At 39.9% G+C, this 22328-nt stretch overlaps 1 protein-coding gene across 4 annotated transcripts in view; it reads left to right on the top strand.

Annotated features, from left to right (window-relative positions):
• kiz (kizuna centrosomal protein) overlaps positions 1 to 22328 on the top strand; it is a 213442-nt gene that overhangs the window by 100707 nt on the left and 90407 nt on the right. For 3 of the 4 annotated variants that reach the window (XM_063056239.1, XM_063056240.1, XM_063056243.1), the window contains 2 exons: positions 3792 to 4458; positions 15590 to 15965. In XM_063056239.1, the coding sequence (XP_062912309.1) occupies positions 3792 to 4458; positions 15590 to 15965 (1043 nt within the window). The remainder of the gene's footprint in view (positions 1 to 3791; positions 4459 to 15589; positions 15966 to 22328) is intronic. The other variant, XM_063056241.1, reaches the window with a different exon arrangement.

Here is a 22328-nt window from a genome sequence, read left to right as displayed (position 1 = left end):
GGTCTCATTGAAACATACCAAATATTGGAAGGCCTAGAGACAGTGGATATGCAGAGGATGTTTCAATAGTCGGAGAGTTTAGGACCAGAGGACACAGCCTCAAGATAGAAGGACATCACTGTGGAATTCACTGTCACAGATGGTCGTGGAGACCAAGTAACTGGGAATGTTTAAAGTGGAAGTTGATACATTCTTGATTAGTGAATGTTAAATGTTATGGAGAGAAGGCAGGAGACTGTTGTTGAGAGGGAAAGTAAATTAGACATGACTGAATCGCAGAGCAGACTGGATGGGCCAAGTGGCCTAACCTTGTCCTGATTACCTTCTCTCCCTATATTCTTAAATGACCATGTTACCTTTAAATTTGCAGGGACTGTTCCGAAATCTAGAGAATTTTGAATTGATATTCAATACATTTTGTAAACAGAGAGAGAGTAGGCCATCAGATCCCAATGGTTTAAGCTATATTAATTTCTCCAGGAACTTCTATTTAGATCTTCATTGTCATAAACCTGTGTTTCCTGAACACTCCCCGCAACATGGATGGCATTTTCTGCAATGAAGGCTGGTAGAAAATGTTTTTTTAATGATTTTTAGCAAGTTTTTTTCTCTCTATTATAATTTGTCACTGTGGGGCCCATTATTAATTTTGATACTGCTCTTTTATAAATACAGAGGTACATACAATCTTTTCTAATGTAATTCTTGCTAATTTACTCCCAGTCTATCATGTCTCGCTTTATCAGTCTCCTGGATCTGATGGCCAACACTTTGGATGCTTAAAAAGGTGGCTACAAGAATATTTTACTGATGATCTTTCAAAATTCCATCTATTTTGGAACTCTGTCTGAAGGCTTAAAGATAGTTATGTAAGCTTACAGGGAGAGAAGAAACTGGAATAATGAACTAGTTGCTGTCTCCTGAAGTTGTCCAAATCTTAAGACTTACCACACTTCTTATAGGGCGACTTTTGCTCTGATCATACCTTTTGCCTCTAAAATTAGCTCCGAATGGGTAATCTTTCTCAGTGTCCTGATTGTGTTTCTTTAAGTTCTTTTTATTGTCTTAATAACTCTGGCCAACGTATCTTTCTTAGAACACTACAGGCCAGTACAGGCCCTTCAGCCCATTATGCTGTGCTGACCTTTTAACCTACTCTAAAGTCTATCTTCCCCTTTCCTCCTACACAGTCCTTTATTTTTCTATCATCTATTGACCATCTAAGAGTTTCTGAAATACCCCTAATGTATATGCCACTTCTCCCACTCCTTGCAGAGCATTCTGTGCACCCACCACTTTCTGTGTTAGAAAACTTATCTCTCATATCCCCCCCCCCCCATAGTTTCCTCTAATCACCTTAAAATTATGCCCCCTCATATTAACCACTTTCACCCTGGGAAACAAGGTCTCTTGCTATCCACTCTATCTATACCTCTTATCATCTAAATATACACTTATATTAATCACTTCTCATCCGCCTTCACTCCAGAGAGAAAAGCCCTGGCTCACTCAGCCTATCCTTAGAGCTCTCTAATTGGTTTTATTTAAGTTGAAGAAGCAAAATTCTGACTGAGATGTCTGTCTTTTGACAACATTTATCTGTATTGTGATCACTTTTCTCTAGGGGAAGAGATTATTAATTCACCCTTTCACATTACAAAATATACAGTCTACAATATTTCATTGTTGGTTGCATGGGATGTTGTTCCAGAAAATTATCTCAATGAATTTGATTAACTTCTTGAACTATATTTGCCAACCTGATACACTAAGTCCATATGAACAATAATGTCCCCCATGATTTTTATATTAGCATTATTACCTTTTTCTTATTTTTAATTCACTGAACAATAATTTGCTGCGAAACCACTATAAACCGGCGTCTTTTGTCTGTTGTTAGCTGTCTTCTTTATCCATGCTGATCCTTCTTCCTATTCCTCAGGGCCAATATCATTTCTCACTGGTTATGTAATACTTTATTTCAGAGCATTTCCCATCCTATTTTATTTGTCTCATCTAAACTTCAAATATGCTTCTCAGGTGAACTCTGGGATTATGTGGCACCCTTTATAGAAAAGTGCATAAAAAGGTATAATGAAGTGTTTTTTTCACAGATTTGAATAAATTTTTTAGAGATTTGGCAAATTGCCATAAAATGCTGACTTTTCTGTAGTCCTGAAGTTCTTCATAGATATTCATTACCACTTGGCTATGGAGGTCAAGTCATTGGGTATATTTCAAGCAGAGTTTGATTAGTAAGCATGTCAAAAGTTACAGGGAGAAGGCAGGAAAATGGGGTTGCGAGGAAAAATAAATCAACATGATAGAATGGTAGAGAAGGCTCAATGGGCTGAATGGTCTTACTCTGTCATCTCATGGTGATGTGATATAGGGAATGGGGAAACAACAGAGGTTAAGGATCAGGGAAAGGACAAAAATAAAAAAAAAACTGAAGATTCTTCTGCTTGAGACCACAGCACCTAATTTTGAATGAGTGAAAGTGGAAAGAACGAGAGTAGGGGTTGAAAATGGAAACTAAAAATAGAATGGAGAGTAACCCTGCGTAATTGGATCTGGAGTATCTCCTGGGACATCTCTGGATCTGTTGTAACTAAAATGAGACTGTTAATGTTGGCATTGTGCTATCCAAACAAAACATAGCATCCTCTGACTGACAGAGCAATGCCATGGGGGTTTCAGCATCAGTTTTAATATATCATGGCTAAGTTAAATAATGATGTAAACGAAAATGGAAAAATCGGGTTAAATTGCATCAGCCGAGTCTGGTGTCACTTAATGGTGTACTTTTCTGTATTCCACTACTCTCTGTTGTGTCTAATCATACCACTTGATGGGGTTACAGATAATTTCATAATTAGATTTAATATAAGAATATTTTTATTTGCATAATATATTGTGTTATGTGAAGTACAGCTAATTTTCCCATTTCTAGTCATTATATAAACTGTTTCAATTAATGCTCTGAAAATAGTACAGTGTAATATCTTGTCACTGAAGGTCTAAGTTTTATTTCTATAATTTATGTGCTGCATATGAATAGATTTTTTAATGATCCTTTTGAAAAGTAGATATTTCTCAGACAATTTCTGACATGTTCTGAATGCTTGTAAACATTTTTATTTGTTTATTGATATCAAAAAGTACTGGCATGAATGCAAAGATGCAAATGTACCTACCTGAGTATTAAAAAAGTAGAGATTTAGGCTGAGTAAATGATAAATTATTTAAAAGTTTATTTAGTTATAGATATTTCCCACAAATTCCTATTTTAATCAAAATATTTGCATGAAGATAGTATATAGCTCATAAAAGAGAAATTTGTTTCACCAAGGAAAATAGTTATTAAAATTTAAGTAGTATGTAATAAAAATATAATTTCTATTGTATTTTGTATTACTTCTATATAAATGACACTGACAGGAATGAAGCATTGAATGTAGAATTTATTGCACAAATGGAGACATCTACCGTCTACATATTTAATTGCAAGGAACTTAACATTCTAAGTTGGAACATGTTTGGTGGAAAACTGATGTGTCTGTACAAATGTAGTTTGAGACTATTTTAGAACCACACTGAAAAATCTATTGGGCTGCAAAATAAAATTAAAATTGAACAATGAATTAATTGCATTGAATAGAGATACCAATGACAAAATATTTCTTTGTGAAGAATTTTATATTAGTTACTTACTGAATATTTTCCTCAGTTAAATGAAACAAAACTGTATTATTTACAAGGTAATATTTGTGTTTTTTTTCTGTCGCCAGGAAAGAAATTCATCAGGTCAAACCAATGCAACTGTTAGCAAAAACCTGTCGGTGGGATTATATCACACTGCCACTCACTTCATGGGCCAGCAAACTTCAGAGACCACAGATAGAACATGTTCAAGTCCACAACAAAACCATTACCAGCCCATGGAGAGCTTTTTATCTCCTCAGCCAAACAGACAGGTGGCACCGGTGACAGCAGTGCAGAGTAATTCAGTGATGGACAACTTGAAGTTACTCACATCAAGCACAGGAAGGCAAGACTTCCAAACTCTTTCTGACATAATTGACGGGAAGACAGGGCTTCCAGGCAATGAAGTAATGCCACTCATTCCCATCACCTCTTCTAAACCTGCAAGACGTAACAATGAAAGGACAGAAATTAATAAGAATATTACAGCAAAAGGTTCAGTTGGCAGTTCAGAATTAGCTTTATCTGTGGCTCAGTTAGAGCCCATTAAGAAAGAAATGAAAGAAGGCACAGTGCAGAATGATGTTAAGAATCACCTGACAGTTGAAGATAAAATTCCTAACAATCCTGCTGCATGTGTACAGACCCCTGAGCAGTTTCAGAGATTGTCCATGGATCCAGTCCAACTTGCTGGCAGTTTTGACATGACCCTGAAGGGAAACGGCATTTTTCAATTAGGTAATGCTTTCTTTGGTCAGTATTTTCTTTATGCTCATTTAAGTACATGGTAGTTCATTTAAAATACCACTGAAGAAAAGGTTGTTTATATTAATAAGAATGATGCTGTCTCTAATTTTAATGCAGAAATGATGGTTTTACATCATATTGGCAGAACTTCTGTCCCAAGACAAGATTTGGCATTCACCTTTTCATTACTATGAGCCAAATGTATCTTTTTAACTTGGTATAGTCCTTAAAGGATCTGCTTTTGTGAAGAAGAACATTTTCGTATAAAACTTAATTCAATATTTACATGCTTTTATTGTAAATTGTGGTGGATGGTTCATTTGTAAGGTGTTGGGAGCTTTTACACAGAACATAAGAGAGAGGAGCAGAATTAGACCATTCAGCCCATTGAGTCTGTTCTGCTATTGCATCATAGTTGATTTATCGTCCCTCTCAACCCTATTCTCCCATTGTTTCACGGTAACCTTTGACACCCTGACTAATCAAGGACCTATCAACCTCTGCTTTAAACATATCCAATGACTTTGCCTCCACAGCCATCTATGGCATTGAATTGCACCTATTCACTGCCCACTGACTGAAGAAATTCCTCTTCGCCTCTGTTCTAAATTGATTTCCCTCTGTTCTTTGGCTGTGCCCTCTGGTCCTATACTTCTCCACTATAGGAAACATATTCTCCACTTTCACTTTATCTAGGCTTTACAACAGTATAGCTCAGAAGCAGGCCTTTCAGCCCATGATATGTAATCCTTTCTGCCTATGCATGGCCCATATCCCTCTATTCTCTGCATATTGATATGCTTATCCAAGAGCTTTTCCATTGTGTCTATCATTTCTGCCTCCACCATCACCCCTGGCAATACATTCCAGGCACACACTACTCTACATAAAAATGCCCGCAAATCTCCTTTCAGCCTGCTCCATTTTACTTTAAATGCATGTTCTCTAGTACAAGTCATTTTGACCATGGAAAAAAGATACCTACTGCATATTTATGTCTTTCATAATGTTATAAGCTTTTGTGAAGATTTGTGATGCAGCAAAATTATGTTACTTGATAAAATTTATAAGATTACAATTCAAGCCCTTTTGGAAATGGGGGACCAGGAAATGGCAGACGAACTGAGTAAGTATCTTGCATCAGTCTTCACTGTGAAAGACACTAACAGTATTGTGGAAGTTCCAGGTGTCAGGGGTCATGAAGTGTGTAAAGTTACAAATACTAGAGAGAAGTTTCTTGGGAAACTGAAAGCTCTGAAGATAGATAAGTCACCTGGACCAGTTGGTGTAACCCCAGGGATCTGACAGGGGTAGCTGAAGAGATTATGGAGGCATTAGTAATGATCTTTCAAGAATCACTAGATTCTGGAGTGGGTCCAGAGGACTGGAAAATTACAAATGCTATTCCACGTTTCAAGAAGGTAGCGAGGCAGAAGAAAGGAAACTATAGACCAGTTAGTTTGACCTTTGTGGTTGAGAAGATGTTGGAGTCAATTATTAAGGATGAGGTCTCACGGTACTTGGAAGCACATGATAAAATAGGCCATGGTCAGCATAGTTTCCTCAAGGAAAAAGCTTGCCTGACAAATCTGTAGGAATTCTTTGAAGAAGGATAGACCAAGGAAAATCATTGATGTTGTGTATTTGGATTTTTAGAATGCCTTTGACAAGGTGCTACACATGAGGCTCCTTAACAAGCTACAATTATTATAGGAAAGATTCTAGCTTGGATAAAGCTACGGCTGATTGGTAGGAGACAAAGAGTGAGAATAAAGGGAGCCTTTTCTGGTTGGCTGCCGGTGACTAGTGGTGTTCCGCAGCGGTCTGTGTTGGGCTGATTCTTTTTATGTTGTAAGTTAATGACTTGGATCATGGAATTGATGGTTTTGTTGCAAAGTTTGCAGATGATACAAAGATAGGTGGAGGGGCAGGTCGTTTTGAGGAAGTAGAGAGATTAGGAGAATCGGCAAAGAAATGGCAGATGGAATACAGTGTAGGGAAGTGTACAGTCATGCACTTTGGTAGAAGAAATGAAAGGGTTGACTATTTTGTAAATGGAAAGAAAATACAAAAACATTGAGGCACAAAGGGACTTGGGTGTCCTTGTGCAGGATTCCCGGAAGGTTAATTTGCAAGTTGTGCCTATGGTGAGGAAGGCAAATACGATGTTAGCATTCATTTCAAGGGGAATAGAGTATAAAAGCAAGGAAGTAATATTGAGACTTTATAAAGAACTGGTGAGGCCTCACTTGGAGTATTGTTGGAATCAGGATCAGGTTTAATATCTCTGGCAATGTCATGAAATTTGTTAACTTAGCGGCAGCAGTGCAATGCAATACATGATAACCTTGGGAAAAAAAATAAGTGAATCAATTACAGTAAGTATATATATGTATAATGGTTAAATTAAAAATATTGCAAAAACAGAAATAACAAAAGTAGTGTTCATGGGTTCAATGTCCATTTAGGAATTGGATTGCTGAGGGGAAAAAGCTGTTCCTGAATCACTGAGTGTGTGCCTTCAGGCATATGTACTTCCTTCCTGATGATAACAATGCGAAGAGGGCATATCCTGGGTGATGGGGGTCCTTAATGATGGACGCTGCCTCTCTTGAACACCATTCCTTGAAGATGTCTTGGATACTATGGAGGCTGGTACCCAAGATGGAGTTGACTAATTTTACAGCTTTCTTTCGCTTCTTTCAATCCTGTGCAGTAACACCCCACCCCCCACCCCCCACCACTCCCATACCAGACAGTGATGCAGCCTGTCAGAATGCTCTCCACAGTACATCTGTAGAAGTTTTCAAGTGTTTTAGGTGACAAGCCAAATCTCCTCAAACTCCTAATGAAATATAACCACTGTCTTGCCTTCTTTATAACAGCATTGATATTTTGGGACCAAGTTAGATCCTCAGAGTTAATGGCACCCAGGAAATTGAAATTGCTCACCCTTTCCACTTCTGATCCCTCTGTAAGGATTAGTTTGTGATCATTAGTCCTCCCCTTTCTGATGTCCATAGCCAGCTCTTTGGTCTAACTGATGTTGAGTGCAAAGCTGTACCTGTGACACCACTCGACTTACTGGTATATCTCACTCCTGTACGCCCTCTCATCTCCATCTGAGATATTGCCAGCAATGGTTCCATCATCAGCAAATTTCTATGAAACATTCTGGTTCTATAGGCTGCGTAAGTCTAGGGAAGACAGTCTCCATCCCAGCCAATCATGTGAGATCAAGGTGCAAGCCCACCCAAAACCCTTGTTTGTGTGGATGTTGTGTGATTTGTTACCCTGTTACAAATAAGTACCACGAAATAACAGAGAATACACCGCATACAATTAAATGATTTGGCTTTATAATTCTTATTTTGACTAAAGGGTTAGTAAAGAAAAAGCAAAAAAAAGAAAAGGGCCCATTTTAATGAAACAGTCTAATGTGCACAAGTTGGAGCTCACGGTTTCCCCTTCGCTGTACCTCCTTCGATCTCCCCAGGCTTCATCAAATCATGGTCCTGCTCCAGGTCGAGTCCTACAACCTCTTCTCTCCGGCGTCTTCTCCCTTCATATTCCACTGAGCAAAAGACCCAGCTCACACCGGTGTCCGGCACACAACACGAAAAACACACCGCTTACATTGGATGGCTCACGTTCCAAAGCACCCGTTATCTTTAACTGTGACCAAACACTGCTTCTATAGAAAAACTATTATGTTAACAGTGAACTCTTTCCCAGGGTGTTACATATAGATAGCATTTGAGCTATGCTTAGCCACATAGTCATGGGTCTAGAGAGAGTGGAGCAGTGGACCAAGCACGCATCCCTGCGGTGCGTCAGTGTTGATCATCAGTGAGGAGGAATTATTCATGCCTATCCATACAGATTGTGGTCTTCTGGTTAGGAAGTTGAGGATCCAATTGCAGAGGGAGGTACAGAGACCCCAGGATCAGTAGCTTATCGATCAGTACTGTTTAGCATAGTTAGCGAACAGTATCCTGACATAGGTGTTTGTATTGTCCAGATGATCTAAGGCCATGTGAAGACCCATTGAGATTGCATCTGCTGTAGACCTGTTGTAGTGATAGGAAAATTGCAGTGGGTCCAGGTCCTTGCTGAGGCAGGAGTTGATTCTAGCCATGAACAATCTCTCAAAGCATTTCATCACAGTAGATGTGAGTGCTACCTGCTGGTCATTAAGACAACTCACACTACTCTTCTTGGGCACTGGTATAATTGTTGTCCTTTTGAAGCAGGTGGGATCTTTTGACCATAGCAAAGAGAGGTTGAAAATGTTCTTGAATACACCCATCAGGTGGCTGGCACAAGTTTTCAGAGCCTTACCAGGTACTCCATCAGGGCCTGTTACCTTACGAGGGTTCACCCTCCTGACATCGGCCTCTGAGACAGAGATAACAGGGTCACCAGGTGCAGCAGGGATCTTCACAGCTGTAGTTATATTCTTCCTTTCAAAGCGGGCATAAAAGGTGTTGAACTCATCTGGTAGTGAAGCCTTGCTGACAGTCATGCTATTGGGTTTCACTTTGTAGGAAGTAATGTCCTGCAAATCCTGCCAGAGTTGACGTGCATCCGATGTCCCCTCCAACCTCGCTGGGAATTGTTTCTTTGCTCTTGAAATAGCCCTTTGCAAGTCATACCTTTTTTTTTGCACAGGCCTAGGTAACCAGACGTGCGTAGTTTTGGGCCCCTTATCTTAGAAAGGATATGCTGAAACTGGAGGGGGTTCAAAGGAAGTTCACAAAAATGATTCCAGAACTATACAGCTTGTCATATGAAGAGCATTTGATGGTTCTGGGGCTGTATTCACATGAATTTGGAAGAATGATTAGTAACCTAATTGAAGCCTATCGAGTGGAGAAAGGACTTGATAGAGTAAATGTGGAGAGGATGTATAATGAACAAACTCTTTTTGTGTTTCCAGCTGGGTACAGGTATCGTTTATAACCAATGTTTCAATGACAAGCTCAGCCATCTTCATCAGGGAGAGGATGTTTCCTGTGGTGGGAGTGTCTAAGACCAGAAGACACTGCCTCAAAATAGAGGGATGGAGATGAGGAGTAATTTCTTCAGCCAGAGTATGGTGAATCTGTGGAATTCATTACCACAGGCAGCAATGAAGGCCAAGTCTTTAAGGCAGAGGTTGATAAATTCTTGATTAGTTCAGGCTTGAAAGGATGCGGGGAGAAGGCAAGACATTGGGGCTGTGAGGAAAAGTGGATCAGCCATGATGAAACGGCGGAGCAGACTCAATGGGCCAAACGAGTTAATTCTGCTCCTATATCTTATGGTCTTATGGAAATATCTTATCATATTAAGTAACTACAAATACAAGCAATATATAAGAAGTTTGGAGAGCAATGTGAATTGGAGAATAATTGATTCATTAAGTTCCAAACGATCTTTTCAATGATTCAAATAAATTGTGCCTTTCAATTGTCCATACCACACCGCAGTGAAATCCATGCCGAAGAATTTTGAAATAGATGTATTTGCTGATTAAATACCAGTCTAGATCATCAAACATATATTACTTTGGATGGAGGTCATGAAGGGTAGGAAATGAAAAGATCTGCACAAATTTGGAAGTAGCAAAAGCATGCTTCTATGCCAGGTGGACTGAGAGAGGGTAAGGGCATGCAGTTTTGTAAAGATGGAACAAGATATTTGTTTGGTTGAAGAAGACACATGTTTGGAAGGTTAATTCATAGAATAACAAGCCACCCAGACTGCTTGCAATCTAGTTCATTCTGAGGTGGATTTAATCCTGAGAGATGAGAGCTTGTGATGGAGAATGGTTGAGAAGACGACAATACACGTCAGTGACAGTGACACCCCTCGTCATAATAGATTGAATGTCTTCTACACAGAGATTGCTGCACTGAATGATGTGCCGATGAGGAATGCCTCCCTACCTCCTGAGGAGTGGCCACAACTGATGTGATGACGACTGTAGTCAGGGTCAACCCCCACAAAGCTAGGCGGCCAGATAACATACCTGCTCAGGTGCTGAGAGGCTGTGCAACCCAACAAGCAGATATTCCCACGAATATCTTCAACATCTCTCTGAAACAATCCACTATCCATGCAGGCTTTAAGGCCACCATCATCATTCCTGTGCCCAAGGGGTCGTCAGTAATCTGCTTTAATGACTACCATCCAGTAGCATAGACCTCAATAATAATGAAGTGCATGGAGCAGCTGGTCATGAACGGCATTAAATCCTGCCTTCATTGGACCCCCTACAAGTTTGCATATCACCCAAGTAGGTCCACCCAGATGAAATAGCCTCTGCCATCTACTCAATCCTGTCCCGTCTAGAGAACGGCATCTCCTACGTCAGAATGTTGTTCACCGACTTCAGTTCAGCTTTAATACAATCAGTTGTCAGAAGCTGGTGGATAAACTATCTCAACACATTCCTCTTTAACTGAGTCTTGGAGTTGTTGATGGTGAGACCTCAGACAGCAACATCTCCAGCTTCATTATGCTGAGCACCAGGGCCTCCCAGGGCTGCATGCTCATCCTGCTGTTGTTCACACTCTTGATGCATGATCGTAATGCTAGATCCAGCTGTAATCACATCATTAAATTTGCTGATGACACCTCATCCACAACAATGATGAGTTGGCACAGAGAGAGGAGGTAGAGAGGCTTGTGGACTGGGACTGGAGCAAACACAACAACTTGAGACAATGTGGACAGTACTAAAGAGATGATTGCCAACTTCAAGAAGGCACAGGTTGACCACTCCCTGCTGCACATCGACAGCTCCTCCGTCGAGAGATTCAGGAGCACCAAGTGTCTTTGAGTGCACATTGTGGAATGTCTCATCTGGTCCCTCAACACCACCTTTTTGGTCAAGAAAGCGCAGCAACGCTACCACTTCCTGAGTAGATTGAGGTGACCAAGGCTCCCCGCCCCCATTCTAACCACATTCTACTAGAACACCATTGAGAGTGTCCTGACTAGGTGTATCACCATCTGGTGCGGGAATTGCCAGACATCTGACTACAAGATCCTGCGATGGATTGTGAGGACTACTGAGAGAATCATTTGGGTATCCCTCCCTCCCTCGCCCCTCATTCAGGATGTATACCAGAAGCGCTGCATTCACACAGTCCTCAGCTTTGTCAAGGGCCCCTCCCATCTGTCCCACAATGTCTTTGACCTCCCACCATCAGGCAGAAGGTACTGCAGTACAAAAACAAGGACTGTTAGGGTGGGTGATAGCTTCTTCCCCCAGGCTGTGAGATTTATGAACACCCTGCTACAACCTAGTATACACTATTTATGACAGCCCCTGTAGCATTATACTATTGTATATTTAACTATATGACATATATACACTTTATATCAATGTGTACATCTACAGAATTTAAAAAAATCTGTTAATACTAATGTGTTAATATCTTATGTGCTGTGTGTGATATGTATACTGTGTTTTGCACCTAGGTCCCAGAGGAATATTGTTTTGTTTAACTGTATACATATGTACATTTGAATGATAATAAACTCGAACTTGAAGCCAATGACTTTGGTATACCTGCATTTAATTTAGAAAACTGCCTCATCTCAGTCTAGGCATCAGGCAGCAGCGGCAGTTTTAGGTCGACAGGTGTTTTGATGATGGAATGTTACGTCATTATCAAGAATTAGCATGTAGAAATTAGGGGATGTCAAGAGTAAATCGTTCATTGATAGAGATCAGAAGCTAAGTTCAGGGTTGACTAGTATGCTCAGGTTGCAAGTTGTCTCATCAGTCACTGTTAAAAAGCTTGCAATTAATTACTAACAAAGCCTCACTATTAATTGTTGTTAATGCAAATGATACATTTCACTGTCTTTCGATATACATGTGAATAATAAGTGAATCTGAATTGTACCTATTTTGGTGACATAACTACGAACATGAATTAGATAACTTTGCAAATGTAAAAACTGTAAATGTAAAGATATTTGCAAACTGGCAGATTGAAAAATAAAGTAAAACTATCTTATGGATATAATTTTTGTTAAGTGTCACAATCTGAAGCAATGAATTGCCTAAAATTCACTTTTGCAGTCAAACTGCGGAGACTTGTTGGTCAAATTATGCTCTTACTGCAAGTAACAAATTTCCATTTCAGATCTGGTCCACCATCTTTTGCTGTATCAGTTCACAAGTGATACATTAGTAGCCAATTAAAATGATCAGAATTTAACAAGAGCTAACTGAACAATCCATGCACTCACCCTGGATGTAAGCAATTACATTCCTTTTACAGGAGGTGGCGCTGCAGGAAAATTTGAAAGAAAATTACATACCATACAAATAAACACTCAGTATGAACCTATTCTCTGTGCCTTGTTAATTGTAAGAGAAATATCATTTTAAAACAATTTTTAAAATCTATGGATCTATTGCTTTACTGAAATGAGACCATTATTGAATCCCAGACATCTTGTCTTCAGTGCCTATTTCAAAGATTAGCTTTATTTGTCACATGTGCATTTATTTGTCATTTGTGTCAACGACCAACATAGGCTGAATGTTCTGGGGACAACCCACAAGTGTGGCCATGCTTCAGCACTAGCATTGTTTGCCACAACTTACTAACCAGTACATTTTTGGATTATACGTAGCTTGCCCACAACTTACAAACCAATATGTCTTTGGAACGTGGGAGGAAACAGGAATACCTGGAGGAGACCCCATGGTTACAAGGACAACATACAAACTCGTTACAGGCAGCAGCAGGAATTGAACCTCGGTTGCTGGCACTAAAAAGCATTATGCTAACTGCTACCCACCATAATACCCAGGCTTTCTAATGCAGTTGTGTTGCAATACACTTTGGTGTGAATGTCACTCTTGGTCTTGTGTTGAAGCGTAAGCATTTCCTTCAGAGAAACATGGTATTTTTGCCATTTCTTGCTGGTGTCATCCCTTTTCACTTTGTTCATTCTTTAAATAGAGACAGACACAAGAGACTGCAGATTCTGTAATCTGGAACAAAAAACAAACTGCTGGATGTGAATGTGTGTGTGTTGTTGGACCCTTCCACATGAAGGGTGTTAACCCAAGACATTGACTGTCCATTTTCCTCTGCAGAGACTGCCTGACCCACTGAGGTCCTCTGGCAAATTTGATAGATTTTTGAATAAACAAATCCTATTTGGCTGCAATCTCTGCTAGGGAAGTTTCATGGACTGTTTTCCTCCACATAACCTAGATATTCCAGCCTTGCTCCTTTAAACCCCATTCATTTTCCCACTAACATCTATTCTGTTTCTCCATTACCTTTGCCTACTTGTCCCGTCTCCCTTCTTCCTCTCTATTCACTATTTTACTTTGTTTCCCTCTCTTTACTCTTCTCTCTCTGTCTCTGTTTCCCACTTCTTAATATTGTCAACCCTTACTCTGCAGGAGAGTGTGAAATAGAAAAATAACCTGTACTTCCTTTTTTTTTGTTTAAACTATTCAGGTCCAAACAGTCCTCACTATCCTGCATGCAGTGAACATTAACTTGATCTTGATTTTTCATGTGCAAGCTGAAGGGGCAGTGTAACACCATGGAATCGGATCAGCTGAATTGATTTTAACTCTACAGTTAAAATGCAAAATATTGGAGATGGTCTTCAGTCTGGATGAAAATTCTGTGTGGTGTATTAACCTTTCTGTAATGAATTGGGCTACCTAAAATGCAGTATAAAATTTTCCCTCTTGTCTCATTTCCATGCTCCACTCCAACTTCGAGTCATTGGCAGTAGTATGTGTCCAGCATTAACACCTAAAATCTCAACCAATGATAGATTTTAGTCTTAACCCTGAATGCCAGGCAGGCTGCCATTTGACAATGGCAGACATTGCAATTGACTATAATTGTCTGCTCGCAGATCTTAATCTGTTTGCTTTTTATCGTGTGTTGCTGTACACATAGCTGAACAAAGCCCAGTCTGATTTTTTGCACTACATTCTTCCAAATCTATTTACAGTTTTCTAAATGCTAATCTAGCAAGCATCAGTTAAGTCAAGTTTATTTCAAATTCATGGCATGAGCTTTCCTTACATGGAATATTGATTATAATAGTTTGGATGTTGGCTGTCTGAACTTGCAGAAGAATTTGATAAGGTTCCATACAAGAAATTCTAAACAGAAAAGTAACTATTCAGGATTAAGATTCACCTTCTCATGTTGATTACAAATTAGATAGCAACCAAGAAATATTACAGGACAAAATAAATTTTCTCTAATCAGGTTATGGGAAGAGATGATTCCTAATGATATGTTTCTCAGTTTTGTTTGTCCTCTGTAAGTAACAGCTTCACCAATTTGAAGTACAAACTGGATACTGAGTCCTGAGGAAGGGTCTTGGCCTGAAACGTCGACTGTGTACTCTTTTCCATAGATGCTGCTTGGTCTGTTGAGTTCCTCCAGCATTTTCTGTGTGTTGCTTTGGACTTCCAGCATCTGCAGATTTTCTTGTTTGGATACTTTGACTTTTGTGACATACAGAAATATTTTTTGACATGTATATTACTGGTTAGTGATGTAGGTTTTTCCTTGTTGCTCCTTATAAGCATTACCACTGATCAGGGAAGTGCTGTGAAAACCGTACCTGGTTAGCCATCACTGTTTCCATGGAAGTTTGATTAATTATATTCCTAGATGTGTTCCAAAAGCCAATTTTAAGTTAGTGAAATACTCATTCAAAATATACAGAATGCAAAGAATTTAAAGTTAGTTCCAAGATACTCATTGAGCATTTAGCAAATTAGTGATTGTGGAAGGAGGGAGGGTGGAAATAGGATTTTTGCAGAGCAGAGGAGAAAAGAAAAGAGCAGGGCTAATGGAATGACAGGGCCACAAAGAGTAAGTGAGCCAAGAGACAGCAAGGAGGAGAAGGACTATACATCTGAAGGGAAAGCCGATATAGAAAAGCATGGAAAGGAGGGGCAGGCACTCACACTCTTTGAAAGATTTCATTGTGATAATTACCTCGGATGGGGAGGCAATGTTTTCACCTTCAAAATGCAAAACAAGGTCTTGCAAGACTCAGACATTAGGAAAGTTTAAATGCAGTGAACATTCATACATTATAATCTGCCAAATGGCAATCTTTTTGTTTTTTTTTATAGAATCAGCATTGACCCAGGATCTGAATAAGGATGCAACAGAGGCTCAGAGACCAAGCCAATATGTGCAGAGGCTTGCAGATGAAGTATACAATTCTGAAAGTGACATCAGTAGTTCTGGTAGCAGCGAAAAATTGCAGCTGAAGGAATATCTCGATGATACTTATAACTTCATTCAATATCCCAAAACAGCTGTAAGTGATGATCTGGAAAAGACCAATGAGGCACCTTTTACCAAAGATGAAAGCACTTCAGTTTCAATAAAGCAACACAGTGTGCCTTCCTTAACTCAGCCATCAGTATTAGACTGTGACAGTTCTGCAAATGCTGATCTTCGTGGAGAACTATGTGGGTCCACAGCACAGTCTCTGAATGATGAGTAAGTATTGTCCTGTCATATACAGTGTACAAAGTAAGATGATTATATCTATATATATATTTTTTTTAAATATCTACATAAATGATTTCAATTCATGATGTTTTTAAAAATATAGTTATCCAAAGAAAGAGACATGGGTACATCACTTAATGCAGTTGTTCTCCACTGGTTCTCCTTTGGTTAAGACTACTGCAACGTTAACTCCTCCCCATTACTTTCTTTGTGCTGCCTGCATCAGAGCAGTGCATAAGTTAAAGGCCTTACTTGGGCAAGGCAGATTTAAAAAGGTATTCTAGGTTAGTTGGTGTACATAGAGTATACCAATGACCCAATCAATTCTGGGAATGAAGCAAAGTCTCAATTTAATTTGCTATTGCAGTCAAAACTGTTATATATGGCATTCAGAGGAAATTGTCAGCCAAAGTTTCAAACAAGCACAACCATGGAAGAACGAGCTTTCTTATTGGAACCCCAGAGCAAGTTTTCCAAATATTGCTGTGGATGGGTAGGGTAAACTTCCACCAATTATTTGTTTTCATTCTGCATGATAAATAGAAAATAGAAAGCATTTCTATTCTAAATTGGCAACCAAAGAGATGCAACAACACCAGTTGGTATTGATAGCATAAAATATATTTATGGAATTCAGATTTATTTTCATATAATGTTTGAGATGGTAATTTTGTTTTGATGGTAAATAGATGCTGCCTGGCCTGCTGTGTTCCACCAGCATTTTGTGTGTGTTGGTAATTTTGTTCTTCAGTTGAGGAAGGTATTGCCTTATCACTCTGCACTACCAAGTTATCTTATCTATATGCTTGTTAACGATCATTTCCCATCATTTCAAAAAATGTAATGCCACTATTTTTTGTAATGTCCCCATTTTATATCCTTTTTAGCACAGCATCTGTTGACAGATATAATTCTTGTCCATCAAGGCCGTCAAAATTGGTAGCAGATCAGAAGTAAAAGACATGAGACATTTGCCTGTAGACACCCTTACTGACTAGTGAGTAATAACTAACTGACACATTTAATTGACACATTATATTTAACTATTCTCTCACATGATCACCGTTTCAAAGTCTAATTATTATCAAAGTAGGTATGCAGTATACAACCCTGAGATTCATCTTCCCACAGACAGCCCAGAAACAAAGAAACATCATAGAACCTGTGCAAAGAAAACATCAAACATCCAATGTGCTAAAAAAGAACAAATCTCATGAATGGCAAAAAAACAAGCAAAAACCACAGACTATAAAACATCCAAGTACACAGTCATTGAACAGTCTAGGAATGTTCAGTTTAGTTCAGTTCAGTTCAGTGCTGTGTTGTTTGTTGCCTGCAGGCTGCAGAGCAAATCTGCCTTGATCAAAATCATACAAAATAGCAATAATAAAAAGGAATAACCAGAAATACATATAACATGAAATGCAGAGTCCAATCCACAAACTGTGTTGGCAATGCAGAGATTGACCTCATGTCATGGGGAGATTAAAATGCAGCTTGATTGCCTTTTCAATTAATAAAATTTTCTTAAATTTGTGTATTTGAAAATGATGGAAAGATGGAGTAACTCAAATTTGCACATTCCATTGATATTGACACATACTCGTTATTGGATAGCAATCAAATATATAAATCCTGACTATATTTATTATTCTGCATTCTCTACCTTACTCCTCAATTTATACTGTATGTACCTGTTCACTCAACTGGCTCACAGAACAAAACTAATGGCTTGGTATGACCCCAGATGGAGCACTTATCCACTGAATCATGGAGGTGATTACTTGCACAAATGGTAGTGTAATTTGTTTGAAATTGACATGCGGTTCTCAGTAGAAAGTGAGTGATGAAGGGGTTGTGTTATCTATTAGTCATTCATTGTGTAGAAATCATCAGCAAGGCCAGTGCTTTTTACTATCTCTAATAGCCTTGAGATAGTTCTGGTTGAAAGCTACCTAGAACCAATGATGAAAGTACTCCCACAATACTATTTGAGATGGGAATTAGACTCAGTAACAATGAAAGAACTTCCAAGTCAGGAGGTTTGGTGGGTAAACTCCAGGTAGCGGTATTTGCATAAACTACTGTCCTTGAAGTACTTGATTTCAGGGGTAAAAAGTTTGGGAGCTAGTGTTGAAGTAGCCTTGACAAATAACTACAATGCATTTTGTAAATAATACACATTGCAGGAGCTATACATTGTGGTGGTGGAAATGAATGTAGGAGATGGTATAGCAACCAAGGAGGTTGCTTTGTACTAGATGGCACTAAACTTCTTGAATTTGTTGGAGGTGTCTTCAGCTGGCAGGCAGTGGGTATTCCATTATGCTGCTGATGTCAGAAGATGAGCCAATAATTTACTGTTATTATTAAAATAATGACAATGTCATATGCACAGTTGTGAAGTATTTTGTTCTTAATTTAAGAAGAACATTTTTAACAAGAACATTATGGTTTACTTAGTATGGAACAGATTCAGTCTGCTTGATTTGGTCATGCTGCTATAAGGGTTCTACTCAAATGGTGATGAAGCCAATGGGCGAATTGTCTACTTTGTATTTCCTAAATAAAGGGTACCAACTAAGGAGTTAACACTAAGGAATTCCATCTTCTACTATTTCATATGGTTACAAACAGGCAGAATTCAAAGTGAATTTATTATTTAAGTATGTATATGTTACCATGTACTATGCTGAGATACATTTTCTTGCAGGCATACGAGGAAAAACAAATACAGTAGAATTTTATGAAAAACTTTACATAAGCAGACAAAGAGTGACAAAAAACCAATGTGCAAAAGAAGATAAACAACAAATAAAAATAAAACTGAGAGCATGAGCTGTGAAGAGCCCTTGAAAATGAGTCGTAGAATCAGTTCAGAGAAGTGATGATTGAAGTTATCAATGCTGGTTCAGGAAACTGATGGTTGTAGAGTAATAATGGTTCCTGAACCAGATAGTGTGGGACCTAAGGTTTCTATACCTCCTGTCCAATGGTGACAGTAGGAAAAGGACATGGTCTAGCTAGTGTGGGTCTTTGCTGATGGATACTGTCTTCTTGTGGCAGCACTCCATGTAATTGTACTCAGTGGTACTTTGCCTTTGATGAACTGGGCTGTATCCACCACTTTCTGTAGCCTTTTCCATTCATAGACATTAGTGTTTCCATACCAGGCTGTGATGTAAACACGCAAACACGAGGAAATCTGCAGTTGCTGGAAATTCAAGCAACGCACATAAAATGCTGGTAGAATGCAGATGCTGCCTGGCCTGCTGCGTTCCACCAGCATTTTATATGTGACGTAAACAGTTAGGATACCCTCTTTAAAAACGCAAACACGAGGAAATCTGCAGATGCTGGAATTTCAAGCAACACACGTAAAAGTTGCTGGTGAATGCAGCAGGCCAGGCAGCATCTCTAGGAAGAGGTGCAGTCGACGTTTCAGGCCGAGACCCTTCGTCAGGACTAACTGAAAGAAGAGCTAGTAAGAGATTTGAAAGTGGGAGGGGGAGGGGGAGATCCGAAATGATAGGAGAAGACAGGAGGGGGAGGGATGGAGCCAAGAGCTGGACAGTTGATTGGCAAAAGGGATATGAGAGGATCAGGGGCAGGAAGCCCAGGGAGAAAGGAAAGGGGGAGGGGGGAAAACAGAGGATGGGCAAGGGGTATAGTGAGGGGAACAGAGGGAGAAAAAGGAGAGAGAGAAGAAGAATGTGTGTATATAAATAAATAACGGATGGGATACGAGGGGGAGGTGGGGCATTAGCAGAAGTTTGAGAAGTCAATGTTCATGCCATTAGGTTGGAGGCTACCCAGACAGAATACAAGGTGTTGTTCCTCCAACATGATTGTGGCTTCATCTTTACAGTAGAGGAGGCCATGGATAGACATATCAGAATGGGAATGGGACGTGGAATTAAAATGTGTGGCCACTGGAATATCCTGCTTACTCTGGCGGACAGAGCGTAGGTGTTCAGCGAAATGTTCTCCCAGTCTGCGTCGGGTCTCGCCAATATATAGAAGGCCACATCGGGAGCTCCGGACGCAGTATATCACCCCAGCCGACTCACAGGTGACATGTCGCCTCACCTGAAAGGACTGTCTGGGGCCCTGAATGGTGGTAACGGAGGAAGTGTAAGGGCATGTGTAGCGCTTGTTCAGCTTACAAGGATACGTGCCAGGAGGGAGATCAGTGGGGAGGGATGGGGAGGACGAATGGACAAGGGAGTCGTGTAGGGAGCGATCCCTGCGGAAAGCAGAGAGGGAGGGGAGGGAAAGATGTGCTTAGTGGTGGGATCCCGTTGGGGGTGGCGGAAGTTACGGAGAATAATATGTTGGACCCGGAGGCTGGTGGGGTGGTAGGTGAGGTCCAGGGGAACCCTATTCCTAATGGGGTGGCGGGAGGATGGAGTGAGAGCAGATGTGCGTGAAATGGGGGAGATGCGTTTGAGAGCGTTTAAGGATACCCTCTTCAGTACGCATCTAAGGAAATTTGTCAAAGTTTTTGGTTACATGCTGAATCTACACAAACCTTTAAGAATCTGGAGGTGATGTTGTGCCTTATTTTGATAACACTTCTGTGGTTATTCTCCAATATGTTAATGCCAAGAAATTTAAAGCTACTGCCACTCTCCACCTCAGTTTTTTTTTAATGTGGACTTCCTTATGGACCTAAGGCTTCTTCCTCCTGTAGTCAATAATGAGCTATGTGATTTAGTTGGCCACAAGTGAAACATTTTTGTGGTACCGCTCAACCAAATTTTCAATCTCTCTGCTATATGTTGATTTAACCAACAACAGTAGTGTTATCAACAAAATTAAATATGATTTATATTCAGTCTTAAGTTGGCTTTAAGGGGTCCATTTTCTACAATAAGAAAGGCAAGCAAGTTTCTTAATCAAGCAACACACACAAAATGCTGGTGGAATGCAGCAGGCCAGGCAGCATCCATAGGAAGAAGCACAGTCGACGTTTCAGGCCAAGACCCTTCGTCCTGACACGTCGACTGTGCTTCTTCCTATGGATGCTGCCTGGCCTGCTGCGTTTCACCAGCATCTTGTGTACGTTGCTTGAATTTCCAGCATCTGCAGATTTCCTCATGTTTGCGAAGTTTTTTAATCAACGCTTTCTAGCACTCTTCCTCCCTTTCAAAGCAAAATTATATCTCTTCCACTGGAGTATTTTTGTGAGTATGGTGTGTCTTTCCTTGCTCTATGCATGATTATCTTCTTCAGCTTGATTTGTAAACTTTGCAAATTGAGGACAGTTTTTGTATTTTCAGACACAAGTAGGCTTGAGGTTTCAGGACACAACAGCTAGACTTTCAGGGTCTGCGTCACTCTCGCGTCTCATATTTTCCTGATGAGCCCTCACCACCCACTCTGCCACTTCAGTTTTCCAAATGTATCTTGCAGACATGAGGGATGGTTCCTGCTGACTGTGATGGTCCTGGATCAAGTGATGAAACCTTGAGCAGCAACAGTGCCTTAAACAACATGAAAACATGACATAAGCAAGCCAGAACAAGCACTGACTGCAAATCTCTTCCAGAAACTTTCAATTCACAGCAGTGTTCTTTTCCACTTTTTGTCAAAGCTGATAAAAACAATAAAACAACAAAAGAAAATGAATGAACAACACTTCAGTATATTTTCATTAATTTAAAGCATGGACCAAAGGTCACATTTTAAATTATGTAATTGGATTTGGATTGAAAGGAAAGACAACAACTGGGCTGCAAGATGAAGACAGGAGGGTATGGAACTGAGGGGGTGTATCTGGGACGCCAGGTAGCACCGTTGAACCCTCTGGAGACGTCGTGGGCTTATCAACGAAACGTCAAAGAAGGAGGGTGCCCACCTGATGACCCCGATGACCCTCCCTCCTTGTCACCACTCCAAACCCACTGCCAACATCGAGAGTGCCAATTTACCATAGAGATTGAAACATCAAGCCCTAGTAGCTCTACTTTCCTTCCTCCCAGCTCTATATAATGCACATACAAATGAACAGTTTTATGAAGCATGTACCCTCTAGTAAATGCTGGGGTAGTTCAGAGAGTTCCATCTCTGGTTTTACCCCCTTGACTTCATGGGGAGTCCAATGACAGAGCACAGCCAAGACATTGCTAGTGGACTCAGCTTGGAACTTCCTTTTTACTGAGGAAATTGGAAATTCTGAAATCTGCCAGCAGTTCTGTGAAGATTCCTGTCCACCATGATGGGTAAAACTTCTTAGTCAGTAGATCAACAAAATATGTGGATATATTGGAGGATTTGCCAAACATTAAACTTCTTAAATTTCTTTAACCAGAGTTTGGTGAATCTGTGGAATTCTTGCCGCAGTAATTC

Source organism: Mobula hypostoma, chromosome 8 (assembly GCF_963921235.1).
Source record: "Mobula hypostoma chromosome 8, sMobHyp1.1, whole genome shotgun sequence".
Taxonomy (NCBI): domain Eukaryota; kingdom Metazoa; phylum Chordata; class Chondrichthyes; order Myliobatiformes; family Myliobatidae; genus Mobula; species Mobula hypostoma.
The sequence above is the reverse complement of the archived record's forward strand: the minus strand, read 5'-3'. Positions and strand labels throughout refer to the sequence as shown.